This window comes from Dryas octopetala, chromosome 4 (assembly GCF_963921425.1).
Source record: "Dryas octopetala chromosome 4, drDryOcto1.1, whole genome shotgun sequence".
In the NCBI taxonomy this organism is placed as follows: Eukaryota; Viridiplantae; Streptophyta; class Magnoliopsida; order Rosales; family Rosaceae; genus Dryas; species Dryas octopetala.
In genome coordinates this window covers 22,312,587-22,338,013 of record NC_141369.1, presented here as the reverse complement: position 1 = coordinate 22,338,013, position 25,427 = coordinate 22,312,587, and the positions used below count along the sequence as shown (strand labels likewise).

Here is a 25,427-nt window from a genome sequence, read left to right as displayed (position 1 = left end):
TGGTGGATTTTTTAGTCGAATATGCGGTCTACATATGATATATATATAAGGGGTTTTTTGGTGTGAAAAAATGTAAAAGTGTTAGAAATGTAAGTTTTGGGAGAGGTGAGTTAAAAAATTATTGAATTAAATTACCCAAATTAAAATTAGATTCTAATAGCTGTGGATGAACGACAACAGGCTTTACCAATCGAAACCATTTTTTGGAGTGGAGGTTTAACCAAGACTTACGGCCCAAAGCCAGCTCCTGAGTTTTGGGCCTACCGTTATTTTGGCCACCAGATCAGGTGGGCCTGGTTGTCACGAACAGTAATGAACTGATGATGCTCTTCCTTTCACCCCAACAACAACAACAATAATAATTCAGGAATTTGCCTAAAATTCATCTACCATTACATGGTGCAATACCGCAATGGCAAAGTTGGAAATTACCACAAAAAACTGGCCTTTATTGAATGTTTTGATATTTCTCCTAAGTACTATTACTAAGGACCTCAAGAGAATGGACCAAACTTGCTGCATTGACACTCTTTTCAATAAGGCAAATACGAAAGCAGCAAGGCAGATGCACTGCCAAGCAAGGTTGCAGGTTGCTATTATTTATTCTACAAGGTTGTATGTCTATGTATTACAATACTTTATGTCGTATTTATATATCTCTATATTTATATTGAAAATGACATGTCACTATATTCTTGTTGTTAAGGGTTTGGGTACGTGAATGTGGGTATATATATATTTTTTAATCTTCAGAAAAAGGGGATTCAAACTTAGAACTTATTCCAATAAATACCACTAAACACAAGCTAGTTGATGTTTGTGAATAGTTGATTTGGTTATTTCAATAACATGGGTTCACTTCATCTACTATTGTCAATAAAATTTGAAAACTTGGGAAGTTTGCAATTTATGAGTTCTTAGTAAGGATTAGGTTATGTCTAGTTCACGAATTTAGGGTTTGAATGAATATGAAATTTTATGCTCATGCTTGATATGCACATTTTTTTTATAAGTTGGGGAGAGGGAGGTTCAAATTTAGGTGTATTGTAAGTAATTTTACGTTATTCCAACTAGGTTATCCAACAACTGTTGATATGCACACTCTTGAAATGTCATTTTGCACTTCTCTTTATTCTTTTATTCATTTAATATGTTTTTATTAATTCAATTATTAAGTAATTAAGGGTAGTCTTGTCAATTAAATTAATAAAAATATATTAAATGAATAAAAAACAAAGAGGAGTGGCGCCTCCCTTCTACAAACTAAACAATGAATGAGAATAAACGTTATGAATAGTAAACTCCAAGTCATTTGTTAATTTTTGGGTCTACTTTGAATATCTTTTACTTATAAGTTAAAACAAGTAAAAAATTATCATATCATCCATTATTCATTATTTAAAAGATTTCTTTTGTATGGTTACCGTACACTATAACGAAGATATATTATTCATTGTCATCTTTCTGAAATGATCAAATGGGGCCTAAATGAAAAGGAAGATAGAAGTTTAAAATTATGGGATATAAATAATTGATTTTAAAACCTGATAAGAGGAATGACTTGAGGTGGATCTTGTTGTTGCCACGTCAGCAGAAATCCAAAGGTTGGTAAGTGGGTTCCATAGCATTTGGTTGTTCTTTTACAGCAATGTCCCCCCGAATGTACGAAGTGCACCACAAAAGCAGAAAAGCGAGGAGTCACGAACCGACAATGTTATGCTACTGTTCAGACTTGGAACTCACTAACCTATTCTCTTTAGATGCTCCTCGTTTTGAACTAATCTTAATACTCAATTCAACGTTTGAAATTTGCTAAAGTTTTGGCCATTTTCTGATAATTAATGTCATTATTACCGTTAACAATATTCAGCTTTATGTTTCAATCGCTGTTACTCACCAAGGATTGTACTCCACGCGCAACAAAATGGCGTGGGACATGTTTTACGACTTGTAAGCTGATGTAGCTTGTACGTTCAGCTTCTTATTAAATCTTATTTTACTCCAAACAATTATCAATCAATTTCTCACAAGTGAAGCAAAGTAGCTTCTTATTAAATATTATTTACTCTAAACAATTGTCAATCAATTTCTCACAAGTGAAGCAAAGTAGCTTCTTATTAAATCTTATTTACTCTAAACAATTGTCAATCAATTTCTCACGAGTGAAGCAAAGTAGCCTCAAATTTGTTTGTTTATTTTTCTTTTGGTTAAATACAAAAAAAGTCTATGAATTTTATTGTGATTTTCAACTTGACCTATTAATTATAAAATTTATAAATTTGATCTATAAATTTTTCAAATTATACTAAAGTTGTACAAACGTTAACTTCTATATAAAAAATTAACAGAATTAGTCATGTGAACAACATGTTATTGCATTTTTAGAGATATTTCAGTCTATTCTTCACATTTTGGCTTAAATATTTTGATAGAAGTTAACGTTTGTACTACTTTAGTAGAATTTAAAAATTTGTGGATCAAATTGACACTTTTTATAGTTAATGGACTAAATTGAGAATCACAGAAAAATTCGTAAACTATTTTTGTATTTAATTTAATTTATTTAAAAAATATTATATACTATATACTTTTTTTATTATAAAAATAGTATAGTATATACTAATATATTTTTTTTTTTGGCCAAAAATATATACTAATATACTTAATCAGCCTAATTAGTCATCACCCTCTCTCTTTTTCTCTCTCTCTCTGCCTGTGCCCTAGTTTTTCTCTCTCAAATCACCAACTTTCTGATCCCCCATTACCAAAAGGTTATCACTTGAACCCCTTTTAATCTCTCAAACTCAAGTCTGAGCTTTCTCTTATCTCCTGAATCTTCTCTGGGTCCTCTCCACCTGAGTAACCATTTCTGCTCTGTTTGCTTTTTATCCAAATCTCATTTTTCTTATCTGGGTCATTTTGTTTCATTGGAGCTTCTCAAACCTACTTTAAAGTGGGTTGCTTTTGTTTCTTTGTATTGAATTTTGGGCAAGTTAGATCTGGGTTAGTCGGAGAAAAATATGCTTTCCATTAATGGCATTATGAAAACTGAAGTCTGACTTCCTATGTATTTAAATTTATTCATACGTTGATATTTGCCACCCCTTCATCTGGGCTTGTTCATTTTCAGCTAACGTTTCAGTTTGAGCATCTATTATGGTTCTGTGCCTCTAAATCAAACATTTTTTCACATGCCCTTTTGGCTATCATAGCTCTTGAACACCAAAGTTCTGAACTTGATGCAATTTTGCTTCACACCCATGTGTTGTGCCGCAAAATATTAAGCCCCAGCTTAGATGTTATTCATATACTTATTAAGAAGGCGTTTCTGGTTCGTTTACCGAACCTCCTTGCTCCTCTCTGTAGTGTTCAGAAGATTGGTGAGTTTTGCTTTGATTCTCAACCTTTCTGGGTTTGTGAGCTGATACAGAGATTTTTGGGTTTCTGAAGTGAAATATTTGTTGGATAAGGAATAGCAAATGAGTATGAGGAAGTATGTGAATCACCACTCAGGAAGGGTATTTGGGGATAGGATTTGGGTTGTTCCATTATTTGCTAGCTTTATCATATTCATTACCCTCCTTTTCACAGCCATTTCTGGGTTGTTTAGCGCTCCATATGGTGGAGAGCAGTTGCCATTTGACATTATTTCCTTTTCAAAATCAGATGACTCAACTGGCTATTTTGTTGAATCTGATTTGAGAAGATCGTTGGAGACAAATGAGACTTTGAGAATGGGGGCACCTAGATTAGCATATCTTATATCAGGTACAAAAGGCGATAGTCGTAGAATGATGAGGACTTTAAGGGCGCTATATCATCCAAGAAACCAATATATTCTGCATTTGGATCTTGAGGCTCCACCTCGTGAAAGATTGGAATTGGCAAGTTCGGTGAAGGTTGATCCTACGTTTAATGAAGTGGAGAATGTGCGTGTTATGGCTCAATCCAATTTGGTGACTTATAAGGGTCCTACAATGATTGCTTGTACCCTGCAAGCAATTTCCATTCTGTTAAAGGAGAGCTCAGAGTGGGACTGGTTTATAAACCTCAGTGCGTCGGATTATCCTCTTGTGACACAAGATGGTTAGTACCAAACTTCACTCGTTATTCTTTGTTACTTTTATTGATAATTATGGATTTTGTTATATGTATTAATTATTACTACTATGCTTGCATGAAATTTGCACTGTCTTAGTTTCTAGAGAGATTTAATACTTATTTTGCACATTGGGTAACAATGATATCACTTTTGAATTTTTTTTTTCTCCCATATGGCCTGACAAAACGTTGTTGGTCACATTTGTCATTTTAAGGACTTTGTGACAATTGTAAAGGTGTTTTTTGCCTGAAATGTGAAGCAATACTCATTGAAGTGTGGATTTGTATAGCTACATATTGTCCATGATGTTAGTTCTAGTTCTGATCAGGTTCTCAGAAAAAGATAGCTGGATTCAAGTTTTGGTAGTGGATTAAAGTGAGCTGATTGTTGAGATTGATGAGTTGGAGATATTACAAACAACCTTTTCACCTATTTTAGTGTGGTTCAGTGGTAGCAAAGAGTTTAGAGATGATATATTGTATAGGATGTTCTCAGAAAATTATTTTCCGAGAAGGATAGTTGGATCTAAGTTTTGTTCATGGTTGAATATGGGTTGATTGTTGAGATTGATGAATTGGAGATTTCCAGGAAACCTTCTTAACCATTTTGGTATTGTCACACAGATATTGGAGGTAATATGGTTGGACAAAGGATGTTGTCATATTGTTAGTTTCTAGGATATTAAACTTTCACATATAATAAGAAGTTATTAATAAAGTGGATCCTAGCTTGAGTTGATCAAATTTATTAAGTCATATTTTCCGAAATTAGAGTGTGGGTAATCGTCATGAGACTTTCTTCTAACTTTGAATGGGCTTTGATTTTCCACTGTTTTTTATTTTATTTTCTCTTGTTGACTCTAGTGTTGACTGCATATGTTTCAGTCATTCAATGTATACTTGAATTTCTTAATACTTGTATTTGATAAAACTAATCATTGTTTGTTGATTTTTTTGGTGTATGAACCTGGATAGTGACAATTATCTCATAAAATATTTCTGATGACATGCCTACCAGTATATCCCTATGTTTTGCCTGCTAATATACAATGCTCTAATAATACCCCATGAATTGGCACTTTCTTTGAATACCTGATGAAGCCTGTCCTCATTGACTAATGGCATGGTTGCTGTATGCTGCTGTTCCTGTCTACAGAGCAGTCTTATCAAATGTGTACCAGAGTCCTATAAGTAACAGAGCTGCTGATGCCAGTCTATGTTTAGGCTTTCATTTAGAGGGATTTGTCTGGCCTAAGAGTGACAACTGATCTATCCTGTTGATTTACTACTTCAGTCTCATTGCATTGTTTAATTGATGCTACTAGCTGAACTGTATTGGTATTTAGCCTGTGCCTGTAGGATAACCTAAATATGTCATTCGAGAAATTTCAGGGATATACAGATATTTATAAATTTTCTAAGTCTTTATGGATCTTACCTGATCTGCAGATTTGCTTCACGTTTTCTCTAATCTGTCTAGAAATCTCAACTTCATTGAACATACGCAGATTACTGGATGGAAACTGTAAGTAAAATGTATAGAGTCTCACGAGATATTATTCTGTCTTTGTAATTTACCAGACATTATCATGGTTATGCTCTAATCTATTATTTTGCAGGAACCAAAGAGCAAAACCAATCATAATTGATCCAGGCCTGTACTTATCAAAAAAATCTGACATTGCATGGACCACTCAACGTCGTTCACTTCCTACATCATTCAAGTTGTTTACAGGTAATTAAAACTGTATATACGCACTTCATTGAGCACATTAGACCATTGGGAACGGTTACCCCATTGTCCTTTCTTTGAAAGGTTTTATTGCACTTTTGCTTGTTGAATAGGTATAAAATTTTACATAGCATAAATATATTTTCAGATATTTTCTTTTTAAATTTTGGGTTATCGGGTGCCAATTATCCTATTTAGGGCTAAGAATAGATCAGATTTGCAATGATGGAGATTGGATTTGGACAGAATGGAAGGTGATTCTAGTCTAATTCTTTAAGAAAGGAAATTTCATGTAAGTCAGACGGTATGCATATTGGGTATTTCAAATTTTAAAACAAACTAAAAGGATCAGGTAAATGATACATATGTCTTCTGTCCACCTGACTGGCTGACTTACCTACTTCCCCAACCCAAAAAGAGAAAAAGATAGAAAAGCTCTACTATGTTAAAAGATGATTCTTTTTGCAATATGTTATTAGCTTGTTTATTAAATATAGTCTTTTATGACTTTAATTTTCACTTTGTAACAAACAATTGATCTCTGTATGCAGGTTCAGCATGGGTAATGCTAACCCGACCCTTCGTTGAGTATTGTATATGGGGCTGGGATAACCTCCCCCGTACCATCCTTATGTATTACACAAATTTCGTTTCTTCTCCAGAAGGTTACTTTCATACTGTTATGTGCAACAACGAGGAATTTCGTCACACTGCAATAAGCCATGATCTTCACTACATTGCTTGGGACACCCCTCCTAAGCAGCATCCCATCTCTTTGTCAATGAAGGACTTTGACAAAATGGTAAACAGCAAGGCTCCATTTGCTCGAAAATTTGCAAAGGATGACCCCGTCTTGGACAAAATTGATAAGGAGCTTCTAGGTCGCACAAGCCGGTTTTCTCCTGGGGCGTGGTGTATAGGCAGCCTAGAAGGTGGGGCTGACCCATGCTCTGTGCGCGGTAATGATTCAGTATTTAGGCCAGGCCCTGGTGCTGAGAGGTTGCAAGAGCTGCTTCAGACACTCTTGTCTGACGAATTTCGGGAAAAGCAATGTATATGACAGAGGTAAGAGTTTTGTTTTAGATTACAAAGCTGATTATGTATATGGAAAACCCAAGTGTACATTAATGTATTCATAGATTACAAGGCTGATGTAAAATGGCGAGTTTTGTTTAGAAATTTAGATATATTAATAGAACATGCAAGTTCACAATATCCACTTTACAGTTCTCTTTTCATGACCCAGATTTTCCGAACAAGTTTCTTCTGATTAGTTTCTGTCTGCAGATGTTAGCCCCATATATTTTTCAATAATCATATCCGGTGAGTGGTCAGTGAAGTACCCCTTCTCTACATCCAACCCTTCTTGGGCTGCAAGCATCTCAACCCGGTTCTGGACTCGGTCCGCTCCAATCTGGTTGGGCTCTAAGAGCATGCAGGCTATCTCTGTGGACTCCTCACCATGGACAAGGCCCAGTGTTTGCACGGTTGGGAGTCCGCCCCCTCGAGCACTCACCATCCGTGCAATCCTTCGGGTGGCCACGACATCTGTGGACAATATGGGTATGTTGTACAAGGCGACCCATGGACGTGCCCCGATCATTGAGATGCCTCTGGCAGGAGATACAGTACTTGGGCCTACATCGGGCTTTTCGTGGAGAACTACCGGCATGGTCCATCCAGCCCATTGGTTGCCCATGAAATTGGGCCTGTAGTAGCCAAGCTCACGCCTGATTGTGTCCAGGGCCTTGCACCTCGGGTGTGCAGCAGCATACAAATATACCGGCACTGCATTGCATCAAAACGTTACAACAAAGTCCTTGATTTACAGTTTTACATGACCATAAAGAATGGGGGTTTAAATTTTTAGGACCAACCTTGGAATCTATTGCCAATGTCCTGTGCCACTGCCTTGGCAAGCCAAGCAGCTTCATCGAGAGATGACCGAGCCAACGGGTGGAAGACAATGTCATCCACGACCCCTAACCGAGGGTGAGCTCCGGAGTGCTGCTCAAGGTTAATGGCTCCAAAGGCTGCCTCAGCCATGGCTAGTACAGTTTGCTGCAAGGGGCTGTATATGGCACTCCCTATGCTATCATGCATAACATATGACACAATTGTGTACCTGACCCTGTTGTACGCTCGGTCCTCAAATTTGTTAACAATGGCAGACTCGGGATCAAGCCTAGCAGCACGTTCAATGGCTTCGAGAGCCGCATGGTTACGTGATTCGGATATGAATAGCTTACAGCATAGTAGCATGGATTGGTCTATGGTTTTCTTCTTGTCCTTGTTTAAAAAACAACATCGTTTTGTTAACTTATTTTAGTGAGGAAAAAAAGAAGAGATGTATGTAAAATTTACTTCATATATGTCATCAGTTAGAATGGTAGGAAAAGATCTCCATTCTCCAACTAATAAAAATTTTAATAACACCCCTTGGATCCAGTGTAGCACTGGACAACCTTGAATTGGCTAGAAATGTGATCTTAATCACTCAATTTTCAAAGACTCAAGTACTCAACATCATCTTAATAAAAAAAGAAAGAAAGACTCAACATCATCAAACATCAAATATGTAGATTGTCTTCACGCGCATCACATCACATGTCATAAAGCTTCCACTAGACAACTGACAAATGTATGGCTATTATCAACCTTAATATTAATATTAATATTTATTATTAATATTATTATATTTATTATTAATATTATTATTATTATTATTATATTGTTACTTGTTGATCCTTTGTTTATTCTTCCAATACCCACCTAAAAAAAACCCAAATACTTGAGTAGCAGCCACAAGTGTCATTTGCAAGACATCGATTTTGTTTGAAGAATATACATAAAAGAACCCACTAATTAGTTATACTTCAAATTAAAGAAAGCAATGAGAAAGAAGCTACTGCATTATTGAAGTATCTTATGTAATGCACAAATCTGAATGATTTGAAAGGATGGGTTGGTTTCTAATCCATAAATCACACATAAAATCAGTATCAAATTTTCAGAGTCCAGCTTAAATGCGCAATTGATGAATGATTCTGCAGTTGAATTTAACTTGGTATATTGACCCAAAAAAAGGATTTAACTTGGTATGGGGGAAACAGATTACAAAAGAGAAATATATGAACAACCAAAGAGACAGAAAAGAAGAAGGAAAAAAAAAGTAAAGTAGAGGAGATGATCAATGGTTCAATGATCTTAATAAGTACTGCTTACCTTGCAAGCTGGTGCAGGGCTATTATCCATTTCTTCTCTCTGCAATGTTTGATGTTTGCAGCTAAATGTATTCTGTTTCATTAGAGCTGACAGACAGGGAAGGAGCATATAAAGGCCATTCGATCGGCTAATAAATAAGCCTGCTTCTATGAGTCAGCATTGATGCGGCATCCATATATGCAATTGTCCCCACAATTTGACCAACCCATCCTCAGCAATAAATAAAGAAATAAAGAAATAAAGAAAAAAAGGACCCTCTTAAGTTTTAACCACACAGTAAATGCCTGAATGGTGATGCTAATTGCTAAGCAGCATCACACATCATGTTTTTCCAATCAGCACCATTTCTATGACTCAAGGTCAATGTGTAATTTCTCATATAACTGCAAGAAGAAAGAAACATATACAGACAGTATAAAATAAGTTAACAATGTGTATCAAACTAACATAATTAACATAATCTATTAAGAAAGAACCTAGAAATGTCTATTTATCATGGCATACACGTGTCTTGGAAAGCCATGCGTAAGAAGCATCCAAAAAACTCAACTTAAATATGTGCATGTGCATCATGCAGATCGACAAAAACTTACATATGCCTGTTTTATACAATATATATACATTTTGTGACTAGCACGTAATCAATAAATATGAGACATTCATTGTATACGGTGTATGAAAGTTTATCTCCATTACATCATTTACGGTTGAAAGGACTCCAAAAAGAGTTCTAACAGTGCCAAGGCACTTTTCAATTTTTATCCTCTTTCTTTAATTCAACAAAATGACGCAGGAAAGAAAGAAAGAGAGAGAGAAAGAGAGGCCACAGTATCAAATTGTAACCATCCAGAATGTACAAGAGCATCCGAAGCAGTTTTTCACCAAAAAAAGAAAAAGTGAAGTGGGGGTCGACAGAATTTTTGATTCTGCAGAAGTTGTGCTACATAAGATGGCACACCAAATAATTCAAATAGTGATTACAACTGATCATTATATTAGCCACCTGGGAGATGAAGATTCAGACCAGACCTGATGACATATATGTCATTTCATTTGTGGACCCTTTTAACAAGGCCAAGCCTTTCCTGCATAATTTATAGCTCCAAACTATATCAACCAACAATTCTTTTTAACAAATTTTCAACTACCATTCATAAGGTCCATCATCTACTCATGAGGTCTGACCTACATATTATAATAGAGGCTAATTAATATATGAAAGGATTTGTGCACCCAATCCAATAATATTAGTCTGGATAAGAATGTGCTATGTTATGTCGGATGAGGTACTAAGCAGTAAGCACCAAATAGAAATTCCATAATTAAACTATAAAAAAGGAAGATTAAGAACATCAAACAGATGAGATTTAAAAATTCCAAGAATAAGGACAATGATGGGATTAGATAAATCCCAAGAACAACAGAAAGTTTCAAGTTAAGGAAAAAAGAAAGGGAAGAAACCAATGTTTGGACAGTGACTTGACAACGACACATGGAGAAAGTTCAACCAAACAAGTTATGAAATCTCATCACTGGTATGGGTGATAATCTGATACATCAGCGTTGTTTACTCTTTCATAGATTAAAATTTCTCCGAGATATTTTGTGCAATCCAACACATTGAAAGAGAGGCTTTAAATTTAACAGAGTACAAGAAAGGTATACTAGTATAAGATTATTTCACATCTGTTCATCTATTCATGTTTTAGGTGACAAAAGTATACAAATTGAATATTAGCACCTACTGTAATTGCATAATTGCTCAAATACTTCAAGAATGAACCCATGTAATGTAAGTAACTTTTCTTTCATGACATAGGAATAAAATCATCCGATTTTCATGCAATTGGACAACTAAAGAATCAGTATCCTCCTCAATACATGAAAGAACAAGTTCTTAATTCATGTTCTGCTTACATACAGGGACCTGACTGCAAGTAACTTTCAATTAACTTTTCCTGAGAGAGATCAGTGAAGTAGCCTTTTCCCACTCTCATACCCTCTTCCTTTGCAAGCCTCTCAACTTCAAGCTGAACCCTATCTCCTCCTACTTTCTCTGGTTCCAACAAATTGCAAGCTACCTCAGTAACAGATTCACCGTGTATGAGTGCCATGGCTTGGACTGAAGGCAGTCCACCTCCTCTGCCACTCACACGTTTCGCAATTCTACGAACAGCGGCAATGTCAGTTGAGAAGACAGGGACGTTATAGTTATCAACCCACCGGGTTGCTCCAATCACAACTACGCCTTTTTCGTGAGTCACTTGAGGAGGACCCTTGTCCGGCTTCAGGGCCAAGTATTCTGATTTTGGTCCCCCAGCCCACTGTTCTCCACTAGAATTTGGCTTGAAATAGCCTAGCTCTCTTCTGATTGTATCAAGTGTCCTCCCCTCTTCATGGGCAGCTCCATAGAGAAAAGTAGGAACTGCAGGCTACAATTGAAATTATTAGCAATTCATACAGTTTATGAACTGAATGCTTATCATCCGAATTTGACTGCTGCTAAAATCACGTAAGTTAATATAGTCATTTAGGAGAGGAAGAGGATAAAAATGAGAAAGAATAGAGTAAAGAGAAATAACAGTATTTGGTAGGCATCACTTCAAGGCACCTACCCTCTTGGACGGCCAGGATTGAAATCATCCTGACCATTGAATTTGGCCAGAATTTTCTGTTTTCCAGTTAATCATCTTTAAAAGCATATTTGTTCAACATTCTACTACTATCTACAATCTAATATGGTCTCACTGTGAAGGGAGCAAACCTTGAAGACTAGAGCCAACATCTGCCGCCAAAGAGTTTGCAACCCCAGCCATTTGGTCCAAAGAAGCAGAAAGCAGGGGGTGAAAGCATATATGGTCCACAACTCCAAGCCGGGGATGACTTCCAGAGTGCAACTCAAGGTCAATGGTTTCAAAAGCAGCCTTAACCATGGCAAGCACTGCCATCCTCAAGGGACAAGGGTCCCCAGAGGGGTTTGGAGCCAACTTAGAGACAAGGGTGTAACCAACTCTGTTGTAAGTCTCATCTTCAAACTTATTGATAATGGGTGCATCTGAGTATAGCTTAGCAGCTCGTTCGATTGACTCCAGAGCAGCCCTGTTTCTGCTTTCAGATATGTACACCTTGCAGCAAGCAAGCAACTTTAACATTTTCCCTCCTTACTGCTCACCATGAACTGCAGAAAAACATTGGTTACGATAATGAAAATATACCAACAAAAAACAGTGTGGACACAGTTTTTTACGGACAACAAAACTCCCCTAACCTCAGCCACTAGTTCAGTTTAGCTACTAGTGGCTGGTGGTAGAAGTATCTGGACACACCCTAAATTTGCAATAAAAGATGCTGAAATAGTGTGTATAAAAAACCTGATGCAATGGGAAATTCAGCCTTAAAATAGATATATAAAATTTCCAAAGATTTTTAGCATGATGCAACAATTAATCCACAGTAATGTGAAGCATGTGTACTGGACTACGGGGTGATTACAAGACACCTAAATGACCCCAAAGAACCTTATATCATTTGGGTTTCCACAACTTATAGAAACAAGAGAAATTCATAAAATTATCATAATAGTCTATCTTAGCAGAACCCGTAATTTCAGTAATACATATAAGCAAATGAGTGAGCAACAAATCTAAAACTAGAGGAACAAAAGTGAATTAAACAAGTAGATTCACAGCCTAAAAAGTAATTGACCAACTCACATCCCCCCATAACCAAAGGTTTCACTTTTAGCTACCAATACATCAGTACGACACTAACCCATTACAGTAAATACAATCCCCACTTAATACGTAGCCTCAGAAGAAGCTTTTGGATAGCCATTGTACTCCAATTTCACACCCATTGAAGCACAGACTGCTCTGAACTTCAACCTCAGAGCATCCATTACTTCTTGGACGATCTCATTCTCGGGTTCCAAAACTGGGTATTTCTCGATCAACTCCTCCATCTGCTTCACACCCTTTTGAACGCGATTCGAGAACCGGGTCGGGTCCACCCGGATTGCAGAATTCCATACGTCCACGCAGCCCCTGTAGAACCCGAGCTCTTCCCCCACCTCGAAGCCCACTTTCAGGCCCACTTGCTTTGCGTCCTCTTTTCCGGCGAGTAGGCCGTCTTTGTAGCCTTCTTCGAAGCCTTCCTTTATATGGGTCTCTTCCAAATTCAGAGACGAACCGAATAGGTCCGCCATGAAAGATAATTATGGAGGAAAAAATAGAAATAAAAATTCTATGCAATAAAGTAATTTCTATTGTTGGGTAGGAAGGCAATTACTACCTGCTTTTCTTCTTGTAGAAGTCTTCGAAAATCTGCAAGAAGTCGCTTGTGAATGGGCGGTCGTAGTGGTGGTTGTGAATCTTTTTTAATCAGAATTTTTAGGTTCAGTTCAAATGGGCCAAGCTTGAAGGTATGCCTAGCCCATTGGTTTTCATTGTGTTTCTGAAGTTGACAATCAGGGCTTTTGAGCCCAACTAATAACATATGGGCTTTCTAAATGCACCCAACAATCAGTTTATCAACACCCGTTGTTTTTTTGGACAAAAAAAACCTAATTTTTTTTTTCTCTACATTTTCTAATTTACCCTTAATTTTTAATAAGAAATTTAAAAGTAAACTTAAAAAACCTCAAAAATGTCAGTGTAAACAGAGAGGGAGTCCTTTTATATGCCTTTTTATAAAAGAAGAAAAAAAAAAGTCAGAATTGATCCATTATGTGTGTAATAGTACTTGTTGTCTTCGGGTTAGTTCAAGTGAGAATAGTTAGAGTAATGGGTTATAGGTTCAAAGTTGGATTCTTTCAAATTCAACCTAGACCTGAACATACAATAGTACTTTCATGTGTGTATCTTGCTGTTTAAGTCTTTATGGTCCTTTTATGTTCCCTATTGTCTAACACACATGGATATTATAAAGTAAGCCCAATCCGTCTTGAATTGATCAAAAATTGGATCCAAGAGGCAATTTCAGTTTCCCTATGCATGTACTTAAAATCTGATGGATATTGAGGGACATTGTTGTAATTTTGAAGGAGGACATGCATGGGAAAGCCCAGGCTCAAATAAATAAACATATAAAAAGGTGAAAGAAAAAGAGTTTCCAGAATCAGTGCCTGGACACAGTTCCCATGCTTTCCCAGACCTTCACTTCACCTCTCCTTCCTTGTTAACTCCGCTCTTCTCTTGTGAGTCGTGACTTGTGAGAGAGAGTAGTTGAAGGGCACTTTTTACATGACAAGCAAGTGAGCAACCAAACATGCATATATTAAAAGCCTCTCTCTAATTTGTTATTGTAAACCTCAATCTGAGCCTCTCATGACTCGCTGAGTGAAACAGAGAGAGAGAAAGAGAGAGATGGCTGTGGGGGGATCTTACAATAAGGGGAATGGACATGGACATGGACATGGACATGGCAGCAATGGTGGGAATGGGAATAGTCATAGAGGGAGGTCATGTGGGTTGAGGTTGGTGTTGGCTTTTGGGGCAGCATTGCTTGGGGTGATGGTGCTCCATAAACTCAGGGAGAGGCGCATCTTCAACCTCCTCCTCAAAGAGAAAGACACCGACCTTATTTCTCTTCACCTCCTCTTACAGGTACCACTCCAATTCTTCTGCATCTCATTCTCTCTCTTTCATGCAAAGTCATTTTCACCTGACGTGTCACTCTGTTTGCCTGCCACGTATTAAGCACATGCACTCGGCACTCCCCTTTTTTTGTTCTTGCACGTACGACCAAATGCCCTTGCATTTGCAAATCTGTTGTTTTACAACAACGTTTTTGTGATCAACTGAGTACTGTTTGAGCTGTACTAATTTGCATATTCATTTTCACATCTATTATTTGTTCATTCAATGATCAATTAAATAATTTATAGAGTAAATTATAATTTAGTATCTTAATTTTACACTGATTTTCAATTTAGTACCCCAATTTTAAAAATTTGACAAAAAGTACCTCCGTTAGTTTTTCTGTCAAATAAACCGTTATATGATGACGTGGTAGGGGTATTTTTGTCTTTTTACCCACATTTAAAAAAAATGATATTTTTAAAAAATTTTGAATAAAAAAATTCTTAAAAAAATTAAAACTTTTAAAATAAACATTAAAAAAATTAAAACTTTTAATTTTTAATTTTTTCCCCTCCCCTCCCTCCCCCGCCCCCGCCCCCAGCCCCAGCCCCAGCCATCCCCTCCCCTCCCCGCCCCCACCTAGCCACCCCAGCCATTCCCTCCCCTTTCCCCCGTCGCACCCCCAGTCTCGCCCTTTGTCCTGAATACAAACTTTTTTTAAAATAATTAAAATTTAAAATTTTTTTAAAGAAATTGGGGGAAATGGGCAGGGGGATGGTCGGGGGTTTGGGTAAGGGGTGAGGGGGCTGGGTTGGGGTTGGTAAAGGGGGTGAGGGGGGGAGGGGGGAGGATGGGTAGGGGCGGGCTGGGATGGCGGGGGGGAGGGCTGGGTGGGGGCAGGAAGGGAAGGGGATGGGGATGGGGCTGGGTGGGGGCAGGGCGGGGAGGGGAAGAGAGGGGCTGGGGCTGGGGCTGGGGGGAGGGGTGTGCGATGGGGGTTGGGGCTGGGGGGTGCGAAGGGGCTGGGCGGAGGGGGTGCGACGGGGGTTGGGGCTGGCGGGTGCGACGGGGCTGAGGGAGGGGGTGTGACGAGGTTGGGGCTGGGGGAGGGGGTGCGACGGGACTGGGGTGGGGGGCAGGGGCGGGTTGGGCAGGAAGAGGGGGAGTGGGTGGGGGTGGGCTGGGGAGGAGCGGAGGGCAGGGGGCGGGTTGGGCAGGGAGAGGGGCGGGCTGGGGAGGGGTGGGGGCTGGATGGGGAAGGGAAGGGAAAAAATTAAATTTTTTTTTAAATTTTAATTATTTTAAAAAAATTTTGTATGAAATTTTTTTTATTTTAATTATTTAAAAAAAAATTTGTATTAAAAAATTTTAAAAAATATTATTATTTTTTAAATGTGGGTAAAAAGACGAAAATACCTCTGCCACGTCAGCATATAACGGTTTATTTGACAGAAAAACTAACGGAGGTATTATTTTGACACAAAATGAAAGTTGAGGTACTTTTTGTCAAATTTTTAAAGTTGAGATACTAAATTGAAAATCAGTGTAAAATTGAGGTATTAAATTATAATTTGCTCTAATTTATATGGGATTTTTCTTAATATTATTTTGCACGTGTCGTTGAGATAAGGGTGGATGATCATTCAATGGTATCCATCACTTCAACAAATGCAAGTTCTGAATCCGCTCAAATACTCAGTTGACTAAAGTTAATGCCATTTTACCATTTAAATGTACAAACATAAAGTAGTTGTTGAATAAGCTCTATGAACACTGCACAAACGAACGTACTGTTTCATTAGATTTGCGTTTTGTTTCTGATTATTAGGTTCCATATATTTACTAGTATTTTGCCATTTCTTTACTCTCACAGAAGGAGAGAGATTATAGCAAAGAAGTGAAAAAGAAGAACGGAGAGATGAAAACAAAGCTATACACCATTAGGACCCAAAATATGGAGCTCGACAGAAGAACCTTGGAGTTGAAGTCCACCATTGATTCGCTTAAAGATGAACTGCAAACCATGGAGGCTGCACTTGAAGAGAAGCAAAACGAAATCAAAATGCTGAGACTGAATTCCGAGAACGAAAATCCTCAAGTGGTGGCGTTGTTAGAGAGCTTGAAGCAGAAGGAAGCTGAAATTGAGGATTTGAAATACCGTCTTGATGAGCATCCAGTGAAGGTCTGGTCAGTAAGTACAGATGAACCGTCAAATCCACCTACAAATCTAACCTTGTCTGAAAGTGTGGTGGGGAAGGAAAAAACTGAGGTCAAATTGGAAATGGAGAGTACAGAAGAATCCAACACTAACAAGGATATTGAGAAAACAAGGCCAGGCGAAGGTGGAATTGGCAATAAACCCATGAATCTCGGACAGGGTGAGATTGCAACAGAAGCAGAAGATCAAATTGGAAATAGAGAGGGAGAAACTGAGAGGAGGGAAGTGATGGTCAAGCAAGCAGAGAAGTTGGATTTGAAAAATGAGGGCCAAGGGAAAACCACCGAAGAGGGCCAGGGGAAGAAAAATGAGTATTTGAAAGATGGTGATCTTGCAAATGCAGCTGAGTCAATAAATGGCAGTACTAATGGAAAAGATCTTGAGCATAAAGCAATTGATGGTGAAGAAATTAATAAGATTAGAGAACTTGGACACCTTGGAAGCATTGAAAATTCTGAACAGGGTGGGGGTGAGAAGCTTCCTGTGACTCCTACGGGTGGGATGAAGTTGGAAATGCAAGACAACTCTGACAACAGTGAAAGTTCTAGAGTGAGAGGGAAACAAGACTATATTGGTAGTAACAAACGAAGGAAATGGAGATTAATTGCTAGGAATAGGAGGTTGGAGAACAGAAGGAATTATAAAAACAATGGAGTGGGAAGCATGAGAGTTAGAAGATTCTTCAACGATGATCGGAATGAGTTTAAGGGGAGAGAAGAGGAAGCAGCTTCAAACAGGAGACTGACAGGAGATGACCATCCCATGGAAGCTTGGCAGGCAGTGGATTCTTCAGATGCCATAAATTTAGAGCCTCAGAACCCTGAAAACACTGGAGATCTAGAAAACAAGGTGGCACATCATACAAGCGATGATGATAGAAAACAGAAACTGGAAGTTGGAAAATCAGAAGACCATGAAGCCATTGACATCCAACAGAACCTAAAGAGCAGGGACACCAACAGACCAGAAAATAGTACTGAACATACACATGACTTGCCGAGGGATTTGGAAGTTGCAGATGCTGAAGAATCAGAGAAAGATGCAACTGAAGGTGGTTTCGATGGTGAATCTGGTTCCACTTTGGAAGAAGATAAAGAAGAGTACAAGGAGGAAATGGATGAGTCTGAATTTTAGTAGATTTAAGTTTGATAAGGAACTGTTTGGATATCTGCTTTTGTTAGTGGGGTTTAATATTATGTTTGGTTAGCATGTTTAAACCAACTGAATTGGTGGCAAAAACAAACCCAACTTAATTGAAATCCGATGTATTTATTGTCTAAAACCAGATTTTAGCCATTACCTCCCCACAAAACCAAGATCACGAGTAATTGTTTGGTCAAGAAATCATTAAAAAAAAAAAAAGAGTACAAACTGAATTAGTGCTGAGCGGCTTTTCTATTGAAATTGAAGAATGGGTTCATTTGCAAGTAAACTTGCAAACTTGCGTCAAAGGAAAAAAGGATAACGAAGAACCACAGTTTTCTGCCTTGCACTCGATCCCAGCAGCACACACTACATTTTCAAGATTGAACCTAGCACTATGTATTATAGACACATGGAGGACAAATTTTACGGCATGGTTTCTCAGTAAACGACAACCATATTTACAGATTTGTTCACTTTCTCTACAATGGACTTTTTTTTTAATGAGTGACTATTATCTCCCACTATTGCTTTCTACCCTATAAATATAATAATGTCTTTATTTACTACTAAAAGAAATTGAAAGGAAACTCCCTCTTCTCACACTACCTCTTGGTCCCCCTCCTCCACTGGGGATGAAGGCTGTTGTGGAATCCCATAGCCAGCAGGGGAGAGGGCAGTGCGGGAGGGAGGATGGAAAGGAAAAAAGTTGGCAAAATGGGTGGGCATGGCAACATCAGAGGCCAAATGAAAATGATGGATACAAACTATAAAACTATGATTTTTCAAGCCCACAATGCAATCTGAGAATACGATAAGGGTCTGATGAGGTTATTTCTCAAGGGCATAATTGGCATAATTAACTGCCTTTTACAATCCATCAAAAGAATTTGAATTTGGGAAGAAGATGCCATTATTGAAACATGAAAGGTTAATGCATCAAACATAAAAATAACTACAAAACGGCCTCAAATGGACAAGGAGACAACTCCCAACAAAGCCATTAACATCAAGTTTTATCAATGTATCATTCTCCATGAACTGATCATAAATCATTTGTTGACAAAGGAAATGAAATGTGAAGACGTTATATATCCAAGCAAACTCATTATTACCAAGAAGTTCTGGGAAGATATAAAACTCCAAACCTCACTGTGATGCTTCCGCCAGTTTCTGAAAAGAACAAGAATTAGTCAGCAAAAGCTATAAATACAATACAAAACAACAATTACATCAGTGACCAATATACTGAGGCTAAAATAATACCCTGGCTATTCAGGTAGGACAACTTCCAACAATGTTTACATGATCCAATTAAAATTTGTTTCCTTTTCAGATGCTAGAGTTACTATGATGATCCAACCAATACTGTGAAACACATTGAAGAAAAAGTACACTGCATTGCATGCTTCGTGACAGAAGCAAGCTATGTTCATCTGACCCAACCTAAATCCACAGAAGCAAGCTAGCTCTATGTGGGGCATTAGTAGCAAAGCAACACCCCGTGACAGTGCACGCATTCTTTTACATCGATAACAGTGGTCATTCAAATAACCCAAAAAATGTTGCTTTATACATCTATTGCCTCGGTCCGATTATAACTAACAATAGCATATCATAATACTCAAGGATTATAAAAACATGAAATACCTCTTCTTTCTTGCCTTTGCCTCCAGTGAAAAATTTGTAACTCCCAAAGATGAGTACACCCCAGCCAGTTAAAGAGACAATTACAAACTGAAAAAGTACAGAATCCAGTCAAGACCATTTCGCAACTTCATGTACCCATTAAATTCTGTTATATTAATGGTTCAAGAACAATGATAATTCCAACAAGTTGAACTGTGTAAACTATGCATGCCTAAAAGCCTCTTGTTAGCAGGTCTATATTTAAAGAGAATCGTAACTCAACATCCATAATGATAACACTGGTGATCTAAATACTAAAATATGAAATGAAGCGAAGTTCGTTAATATTTAAGGGACAAAGACCTCGTTTGGAAGGGAAAAACAGTTCAAACCCAAAATAACCAGAATCATTTTGTGATAACGTGTTGAGAATGCTATACTACTTCTTAAGCCATAAAGGTTTTTACTTTTTCTTCATGATTTTCACTTCCAAACAAATGGGTCAAATCAAAACCTTAAATAAAGCATCAAAATCATCACATTTCAACAAAAAACTAATTTCATGAAAATCAAGAAATGATTACAATGGCTACAATTATGAACAAATATAACAATAAATGGAATTGATAAGAAAAATGAAGCAGAGAGAGAAAGACTGACATGTTCTTCCTTCCATTTAGATGGGCTCAGTGGGTCTTGCCACACGTTAACCCTTGGGGTTCCATGGGGATCTGCAAAGTTTCATTTTTGTTTTGTTGAAGATGAAATCAGCTCAAAACTGAGATCGGGAATCAAGTAATGTCGAAATGAGATCGGATTTAGGGTTTTACCTGCAGCGCCGGCAAGGCCACGCCGGGGGATTAGATTAGCGGCTTGAGCCGAGGTTCTAGCCGAAGAGATACGACCTGAAATTACTGCTTGACGAGCTGCAGCCGCCATTAAAGTCGCCATGGTTTATAGATTTTTCAGCTTGAGAAGAGAAGGCCAGGAAGAAGAGAGTGTAGACGAGAGACACGGGGAAATGCTTATGAGTTACGAATCGTTTGTTATGACTTAAGACTACGATTAACGGAGGAAACGGCGACGTTTTGAACTAATTAATAATGGGGCAGGGAGGGTTGGGCTTTGAAGTTAGGCCCACAAAAGACTTGTAAGCCCAAGACCCGCCAATTGGGCCTGTCCAACAAGGACTTGAGAATTGCTTAGTTGAGTAATCTTATTAATGTTCTTTGGTGAGAGACTGAGAGAATGTACCATGCTCTAGCTCAGTAGCTCTAGAACCTAAATAAAAACTTTTACTAGAAGTTGAGCTTAGCACACAAGGAAAGCCATTACTTATCTACTACTTCCATTTAACTCTGTTTATATAAGCCTATAAGTTTTTAGGTTCTTGCGTTGTAGTTGAAAACTTGAAATAGTACGTAGTAGCTTATGATGTGCACTGATCACTCACGAAATGTAATATGTACCTACTTTTATATGATGAGCCCTACGTATTTGTATTAGTGTCTAGCACATTGTGCTGATCAATTTTAGTTTTAGGTATTATATGATTTATTTCTCATAGCTTCAACTTTCACAAATATCTGTTGACTTTGCATAATTGCGCTGATTCCAAGTGACATTCTGCAACAAAGTGGAATTATTTCATGCCAAGTAAATTTAGTGAACTAGGAAAGTAGAAAGAAAATACAACTTTGATTGAATGAATTGCATTCTGCTTCTATAGTTCTATGTGCCAAAGGAAGATGATAGAAGAAGGAAAAAGAAATTATGAGACAACCTTTGCCAAAATTCACTCAACCATGTAAAAGAAAAGCAGGTAAAAGAAGAATGAAAACAACACAAGCGCCAAGAAGTATGGCAATGCAAGTACACTTCCTGGAATTCTTCTGATAGTCCTTAGCTACCTCAATCTGCTCAGTTCCTCGCCTGACAAACGAATTGGCACGCGCCACGTGGCTCTCTATGTCATTCAGCTGCTGCCCTTGTGCATCCACCAGTGCAGCCATGTCTAGGAACACTTGGTGGAGCTGAATAAGGCTCTTCTCCATCTCCTTCACAACACCATGCCTCTCTTGGATCTCTTGAATGGTGTCCAAAATTTGGCCATGACCCTGTTCCTGAATTGCCTTCTGAACCAATGTCTCGCTGTCTCCGCTTGATATCAAATTCTCAATCACTTCTTTGTTGGCCTTCTCACCTGTGATTGTGAAGTACCTCCTTTCTGTTAAGTATACAGCTGTCAGAATTCTAGTGGCTCTAGTTGTTAAAAGGATTACTCAGTTAGAAAGGAATGAGTTAGTTGGAATTGTTGTTAGTTTTGTTAGTCTGTTTCGTTGGTTTTAGCTGGCTCTTGATATAAGCTTTGTGTATTTCTCATTCTCTGTAACTTCATCTCATTAATCAATCTAAGAGCTTCATTTCTTTCTTCTTCTTCATCCATTTTCCTTTGCTTCTTGAATATTCTTTTGCTTCTGTTCATCTCGTGATCATGGTATCAGAGCTCCTAGCTCACGCTTTTGGTCCATGGGTCTTGAACTTCCCTTTGCTTTTTTGCTTTTGCTGCTAGCTTCGACTTCATTTTTGTCTTCGTCTTCCTTTTTGTTCATTTTTCCTCTTCGTCCGTGGGTCCATGGGTCTGATCGTCTGATCTTCTCCGATTGTCTTCTCCGATCGTCCGATCGTCTCTGGTTTCTGCAGCGTAGTAAAGGTGTTGTGCTTCGTCTACTGATTTTGCAATTTGTTCAGTGCTTGGTTCTTTTCGCAATGTGGGTTGTACTTTGGATTTTTCGAGTTCTTTAAATTGTGATTGCGAACTTCGTCGTCTGTGTTATCGTTCGTCGTTGGGTATTGTGTCTCTCTTCTTGTCTTTGTTAATTGATCAGAGAAGTGTGATTTCTTGGAGTATGTTCTTGTTTTGCTCAAGTAATTGTTCTGATTTGGGATCATATTGTTCTTTGTTGCTGTGATAGATCTTGGTTGTGTCAAATTCTGATAAATTCTTGACCGTATTGATGTTTCTTGAAGTATTGTGCATTTTCTTGAAGTGTTGAGTTTTCAGGAGTGTTGGAGTGTTGAAATATTGTTGTAAGTGTTGTGAGATTGTTGTTGGAATAGATCTGTAGCCATGTCGATTGCAAGTAGAGTTCATGGTTTGTTTCCTTTTCTGACCTTGAGGTTGAATGATTCTAATTACCTTAGATGGAGTTTTCAAGTAAAAACAGTATTAGGAGGTCATGGAATGTTTGGATATTTAGATGGGTCAATTGTTTGTCCGCCAGAATTTGTCCTGGATGAGAATGGTATTAGTACACTGGAGGTTAATAGAGCTTTTACTGAATGGGATCAGATAGACAAGGCTTTGACTAGTTTGTTGATGGCATCTGTTACTGAAGAATCTATGGAATACATCTTAGACTGTTCTTCTGCTCATGAAGCTTGGATAAATGTTAGGGAGAGGTATAACACTGATTCTCGAGCAACCATTATGCAACTCAAGACTGACTTTCAAACCTTGCAGAAAGGTGCTGATAGTGTTGAGAGGTTTTTACTGAAAATTAAACATGTCAGGGCTCAATTAGTTGCTGTGGGGGTGCAGGTTACAGATGATGATGCTTATGTAGTTGCCTTAAATGGTCTCCCTGATGAATTTGATCCTGTGAAAGCTGTACTGCGTGGTCATCAGGGCTCTATGTCTATGAAGGAGTTTCGATCTCAACTTCTTGCTGCTGAACAAGACATTAATAAAAAGCTTTCTCTTGCCTTGGTTTCTAATCACACAATATCTGCTATGGTTGCCAAACTTCCAGTGCCTAAATTAGGTTACACCGACGGTTCTAATGGTCACACTGATCATACTACTCTTGGTTCTGGTGGTTCTCATACTGGTACTGGTAATTCTGGGACTTCTACAGGGAATGGTTCTCATAAAGATGGTGGTTATGGCAGTCATTTGAGTAATGGGTATTCTGGAGGTTATAATAACAGTGGTGGAAGTTATAATACTGGTGGTGGAGGTTATACTAGCGGTGGCAAATTCAATTCTAATGGTGGTAGAGGTTGGAATTCTGGAGGAAATGGTGGTAGGCATATCAATTGGGGTAACACTAATGTCAATAATTGGAACAATGGGAGTAGACAGGTTCCTGAGTGTCAGATTTGTTCTAGGAGAGGACACACTGCTGTGAACTGCTTTGATAGGGATAGGACATCTCAGAATACTGCTTCCTCTGTTGTGGAATGCCAAATTTGTGGCAAAAGAGGTCATGTGGCTTTAGATTGCTTTAATCGATACAACTATGCATATCAAGGCTCAGCACCACCTCAGACTTTGAATGCTCTTACTGCTCAGGCCAATGTTGGTTTTGCAACTGAAGATGTTTGGATTGCAGATACAGGAGCTACTCATCATATGACAGCTGATCTTACCAATCTCACAATGGCTGAACCTTTTAAACTTGGAAATGGTGAAGGCTTGGGAGTCAAGCATATTGGATTCTGAGTTGTAGTTGATTGGGTTCTAAGTTGTAGTTGAAGTTGAAGTTGTAGTTGTCATGTGGTGGTTTCTTGAAGTTGTCTTGCAAAGGAGTTGTAAAAAATAAAAACAAAAATAAAAAGTTGAAGTTGAAGTTGTCTTGCAAAGGAGTTGTAAAAAATAAAAAACAAAATAAAAAGTTGAAGTTGATTGAAGTTGCAAAGGAATTGTAGTTGTAGTGGATTGTGTGGTAGTGATTCTTGTAGTGTAAAAATTGTTGGTCAGGAGTGTAGTAATGTTGATTGAAAGCAAGGTTGAAGAAGTGGAGCACATAATTCTTGCTGGTAATCCTGTGTCATGGCAACCTCAGACTTGGTCCCCTTGCTGAGGTTGAGGGGGGATGTTAAGTATACAGCTGTCAGAATTCTAGTGGCTCTAGTTGTTAAAAGGATTACTCAGTTAGAAAGGAATAAGTTAGTTGGAATTGTTGTTAGTCTTGTTAGTCTGTTTCGTTGGTTTTAGCTGGCTCTTGATATAAGCTTTGTGTATTTCTCATTCTCTGTAACTTCATCTCATTAATCAATCTAAGAGCTTCATTTCTTTCTTCTTCTTCATCCATTTTCCTTTGCTTCTTGAATATTCTTTTGCTTCTGTTCATCTCGTGATCACTTTCAACTGTCTCTTTGTATTCGGATGCCATTTGGGTCCTCAGGTCCTGAAACTCATCCATCATGGCCTTGAGCTTCTTCTCTAAACCAATAAGTACTGAAGTTCTCGTTCGATCTGAAGATGAACCTGGTCCACAGCCTGCAACTTTACGCTGATCAGTATTGGAGAGTTCAAGTGTTTCCAGCTTCCCCTTAATGACTTTAACAAGTTTCAAGACTTTCTCAACATCAGAATCCACCCGGGCGCGGAGCTCTCTCATTGATTTGGCATCGTGGACGAGTTTGCTCTCCTCATTTACTTTCTCTAACCGGTTGTAGAGCTTTTGTACAGCTCTCATGTCATCGTCGACATCCTCTATTTCCTTGAAGAATCCATCGAGATCAACAGTCTCTTTCCAGGCCTCGCCACCAGCCTGCATGTCATCAATGCAGACCTGGAGCTCGAGGTCCTTGAATCTTTTGAACGAATTGCTCGAAAACAGATCGTTCATCTTGGCAGCTTATTCCGGGTTTGGACTATTGAGAGCCTCATAGCAAGTTCCACTTTTATGAGGAGAAAGAGGAATTCATGGTTGCCCATGAACTGCAAAAAAAAAATATATGGCTTCTTCTCTTTCATGAGATATCCTTTTAATTGTGTGTTTGACTTCGTCAT

At 38.2% G+C, this 25,427-nt stretch overlaps 6 protein-coding genes and 1 pseudogene across 10 annotated transcripts; 3 read left to right on the top strand and 4 right to left on the bottom strand.

The window, feature by feature from the left end:
* Positions 1 to 2,711: 2,711 nt before the first annotated feature.
* Positions 2,712 to 7,254, top strand: LOC147288282 (beta-glucuronosyltransferase GlcAT14A-like). Of its 2 annotated transcripts, XM_086239703.1 has the most exons (5): positions 2,712 to 4,086; positions 5,551 to 5,626; positions 5,721 to 5,836; positions 6,385 to 6,898; positions 7,121 to 7,254. In XM_086239703.1, exons 1-4 carry the CDS (start codon positions 3,480 to 3,482, stop codon positions 6,891 to 6,893), a joined length of 1,308 nt encoding a protein of 435 aa, XP_086095829.1. In that variant the 5' UTR covers positions 2,712 to 3,479; the 3' UTR covers positions 6,894 to 6,898; positions 7,121 to 7,254. The 2 variants fall into 2 exon arrangements, with proteins under 2 accessions (XP_086095829.1, XP_086095828.1); XM_086239702.1 differs by lacking the exon at positions 7,121 to 7,254 and having other exon boundaries at positions 6,385 to 7,048.
* LOC147288281 (formiminotransferase cyclodeaminase-like protein) lies at positions 7,094 to 9,189 on the bottom strand. The gene is made up of 3 exons (XM_086239704.1): positions 9,059 to 9,189; positions 7,711 to 8,122; positions 7,094 to 7,621 (listed from the first exon to the last, which is right to left on the bottom strand). Exons 1-3 carry the CDS (start codon positions 9,164 to 9,166, stop codon positions 7,104 to 7,106), a joined length of 1,038 nt encoding a protein of 345 aa, XP_086095830.1. The 5' UTR covers positions 9,167 to 9,189; the 3' UTR covers positions 7,094 to 7,103.
* Positions 9,190 to 10,631: 1,442 nt separating this feature from the next.
* On the bottom strand, positions 10,632 to 13,448 carry LOC147288280 (formiminotransferase cyclodeaminase-like protein). Of its 4 annotated transcripts, none has more exons than XM_086239951.1 (3): positions 13,349 to 13,448; positions 11,823 to 12,236; positions 10,632 to 11,483 (listed from the first exon to the last, which is right to left on the bottom strand). In XM_086239951.1, exons 2-3 carry the CDS (start codon positions 12,208 to 12,210, stop codon positions 10,972 to 10,974), a joined length of 900 nt encoding a protein of 299 aa, XP_086096077.1. In that variant the 5' UTR covers positions 12,211 to 12,236; positions 13,349 to 13,448; the 3' UTR covers positions 10,632 to 10,971. The 4 variants fall into 4 exon arrangements, with proteins under 4 accessions (XP_086096077.1, XP_086096080.1, XP_086096078.1 ...); XM_086239954.1 differs by having other exon boundaries at positions 11,823 to 12,215; positions 12,890 to 13,432; XM_086239952.1 differs by lacking the exon at positions 13,349 to 13,448 and adding an exon at positions 12,830 to 12,964.
* A 973-nt stretch (positions 13,449 to 14,421) lies between these two features.
* Positions 14,422 to 18,507, top strand: LOC147288279 (uncharacterized). The gene is made up of 2 exons (XM_086241000.1): positions 14,422 to 14,661; positions 16,511 to 18,507. Exons 1-2 carry the CDS (start codon positions 14,422 to 14,424, stop codon positions 17,987 to 17,989), a joined length of 1,719 nt encoding a protein of 572 aa, XP_086097126.1. The 3' UTR covers positions 17,990 to 18,507.
* A 376-nt stretch (positions 18,508 to 18,883) lies between these two features.
* LOC147288278 (uncharacterized) lies at positions 18,884 to 20,663 on the bottom strand. The gene is made up of 4 exons (XM_086241755.1): positions 20,458 to 20,663; positions 20,288 to 20,358; positions 19,649 to 19,735; positions 18,884 to 19,171 (listed from the first exon to the last, which is right to left on the bottom strand). The coding sequence occupies exons 1-4, from the start codon at positions 20,576 to 20,578 to the stop codon at positions 19,148 to 19,150; spliced, it is 303 nt and encodes a 100-aa protein (XP_086097881.1). The 5' UTR covers positions 20,579 to 20,663; the 3' UTR covers positions 18,884 to 19,147.
* Positions 20,664 to 21,426: 763 nt separating this feature from the next.
* LOC147288276 (syntaxin-124 pseudogene) lies at positions 21,427 to 25,263 on the bottom strand (annotated as a pseudogene).
* On the top strand, positions 22,993 to 24,583 carry LOC147288277 (uncharacterized). Its single transcript, XM_086241748.1, has one exon. The coding sequence runs from the start codon at positions 23,007 to 23,009 to the stop codon at positions 24,129 to 24,131; it is 1,125 nt and encodes a 374-aa protein (XP_086097874.1). The 5' UTR covers positions 22,993 to 23,006; the 3' UTR covers positions 24,132 to 24,583.
* Positions 25,264 to 25,427: the final 164 nt, after the last annotated feature.

Bases quoted from the DNA above. Each gene is read 5' to 3' on its own strand.
- LOC147288280 (XM_086239954.1), bottom strand. From the start codon at position 13,262: ATGGCGGACCTATTCGGTTCGTCTCTGAATTTGGAAGAGACCCATATA. The intron at 12,216-12,889 runs GCTATCCAAAAG...AGCAGTAAGGAG, and splicing joins TGTGAAATTGGAGTACAATG to GGAAAATGTTAAAGTTGCTT. The intron at 11,484-11,822 runs GTTTGCTCCCTT...TGTAGCCTGCAG, and splicing joins TGTTGGCTCTAGTCTTCAAG to TTCCTACTTTTCTCTATGGA.
- LOC147288281 (XM_086239704.1), bottom strand. From the start codon at position 9,166: ATGCTCCTTCCCTGTCTGTCAGCTCTAATGAAACAGAATACATTTAGC. The intron at 8,123-9,058 runs GTAAGCAGTACT...TTTTTAAACAAG, and splicing joins GCCCTGCACCAGCTTGCAAG to GACAAGAAGAAAACCATAGA. The intron at 7,622-7,710 runs GTTGGTCCTAAA...GATGCAATGCAG, and splicing joins CATTGGCAATAGATTCCAAG to TGCCGGTATATTTGTATGCT.
- LOC147288277 (XM_086241748.1), top strand. From the start codon at position 23,007: ATGGCATCTGTTACTGAAGAATCTATGGAATACATCTTAGACTGTTCT.
- LOC147288279 (XM_086241000.1), top strand. From the start codon at position 14,422: ATGGCTGTGGGGGGATCTTACAATAAGGGGAATGGACATGGACATGGA. The intron at 14,662-16,510 runs GTACCACTCCAA...TTACTCTCACAG, and splicing joins CTCTTCACCTCCTCTTACAG to AAGGAGAGAGATTATAGCAA.
- LOC147288282 (XM_086239703.1), top strand. From the start codon at position 3,480: ATGAGTATGAGGAAGTATGTGAATCACCACTCAGGAAGGGTATTTGGG. The intron at 5,627-5,720 runs GTAAGTAAAATG...ATTATTTTGCAG, and splicing joins CAGATTACTGGATGGAAACT to GAACCAAAGAGCAAAACCAA. The intron at 5,837-6,384 runs GTAATTAAAACT...CTCTGTATGCAG, and splicing joins ATCATTCAAGTTGTTTACAG to GTTCAGCATGGGTAATGCTA.
- LOC147288278 (XM_086241755.1), bottom strand. From the start codon at position 20,578: ATGGCGACTTTAATGGCGGCTGCAGCTCGTCAAGCAGTAATTTCAGGT. The intron at 20,359-20,457 runs GTAAAACCCTAA...GAAACTTTGCAG, and splicing joins TGGCCTTGCCGGCGCTGCAG to ATCCCCATGGAACCCCAAGG. The intron at 19,172-19,648 runs GTATTTCATGTT...TGTTCTTTTCAG, and splicing joins GCAAAGGCAAGAAAGAAGAG to AAACTGGCGGAAGCATCACA.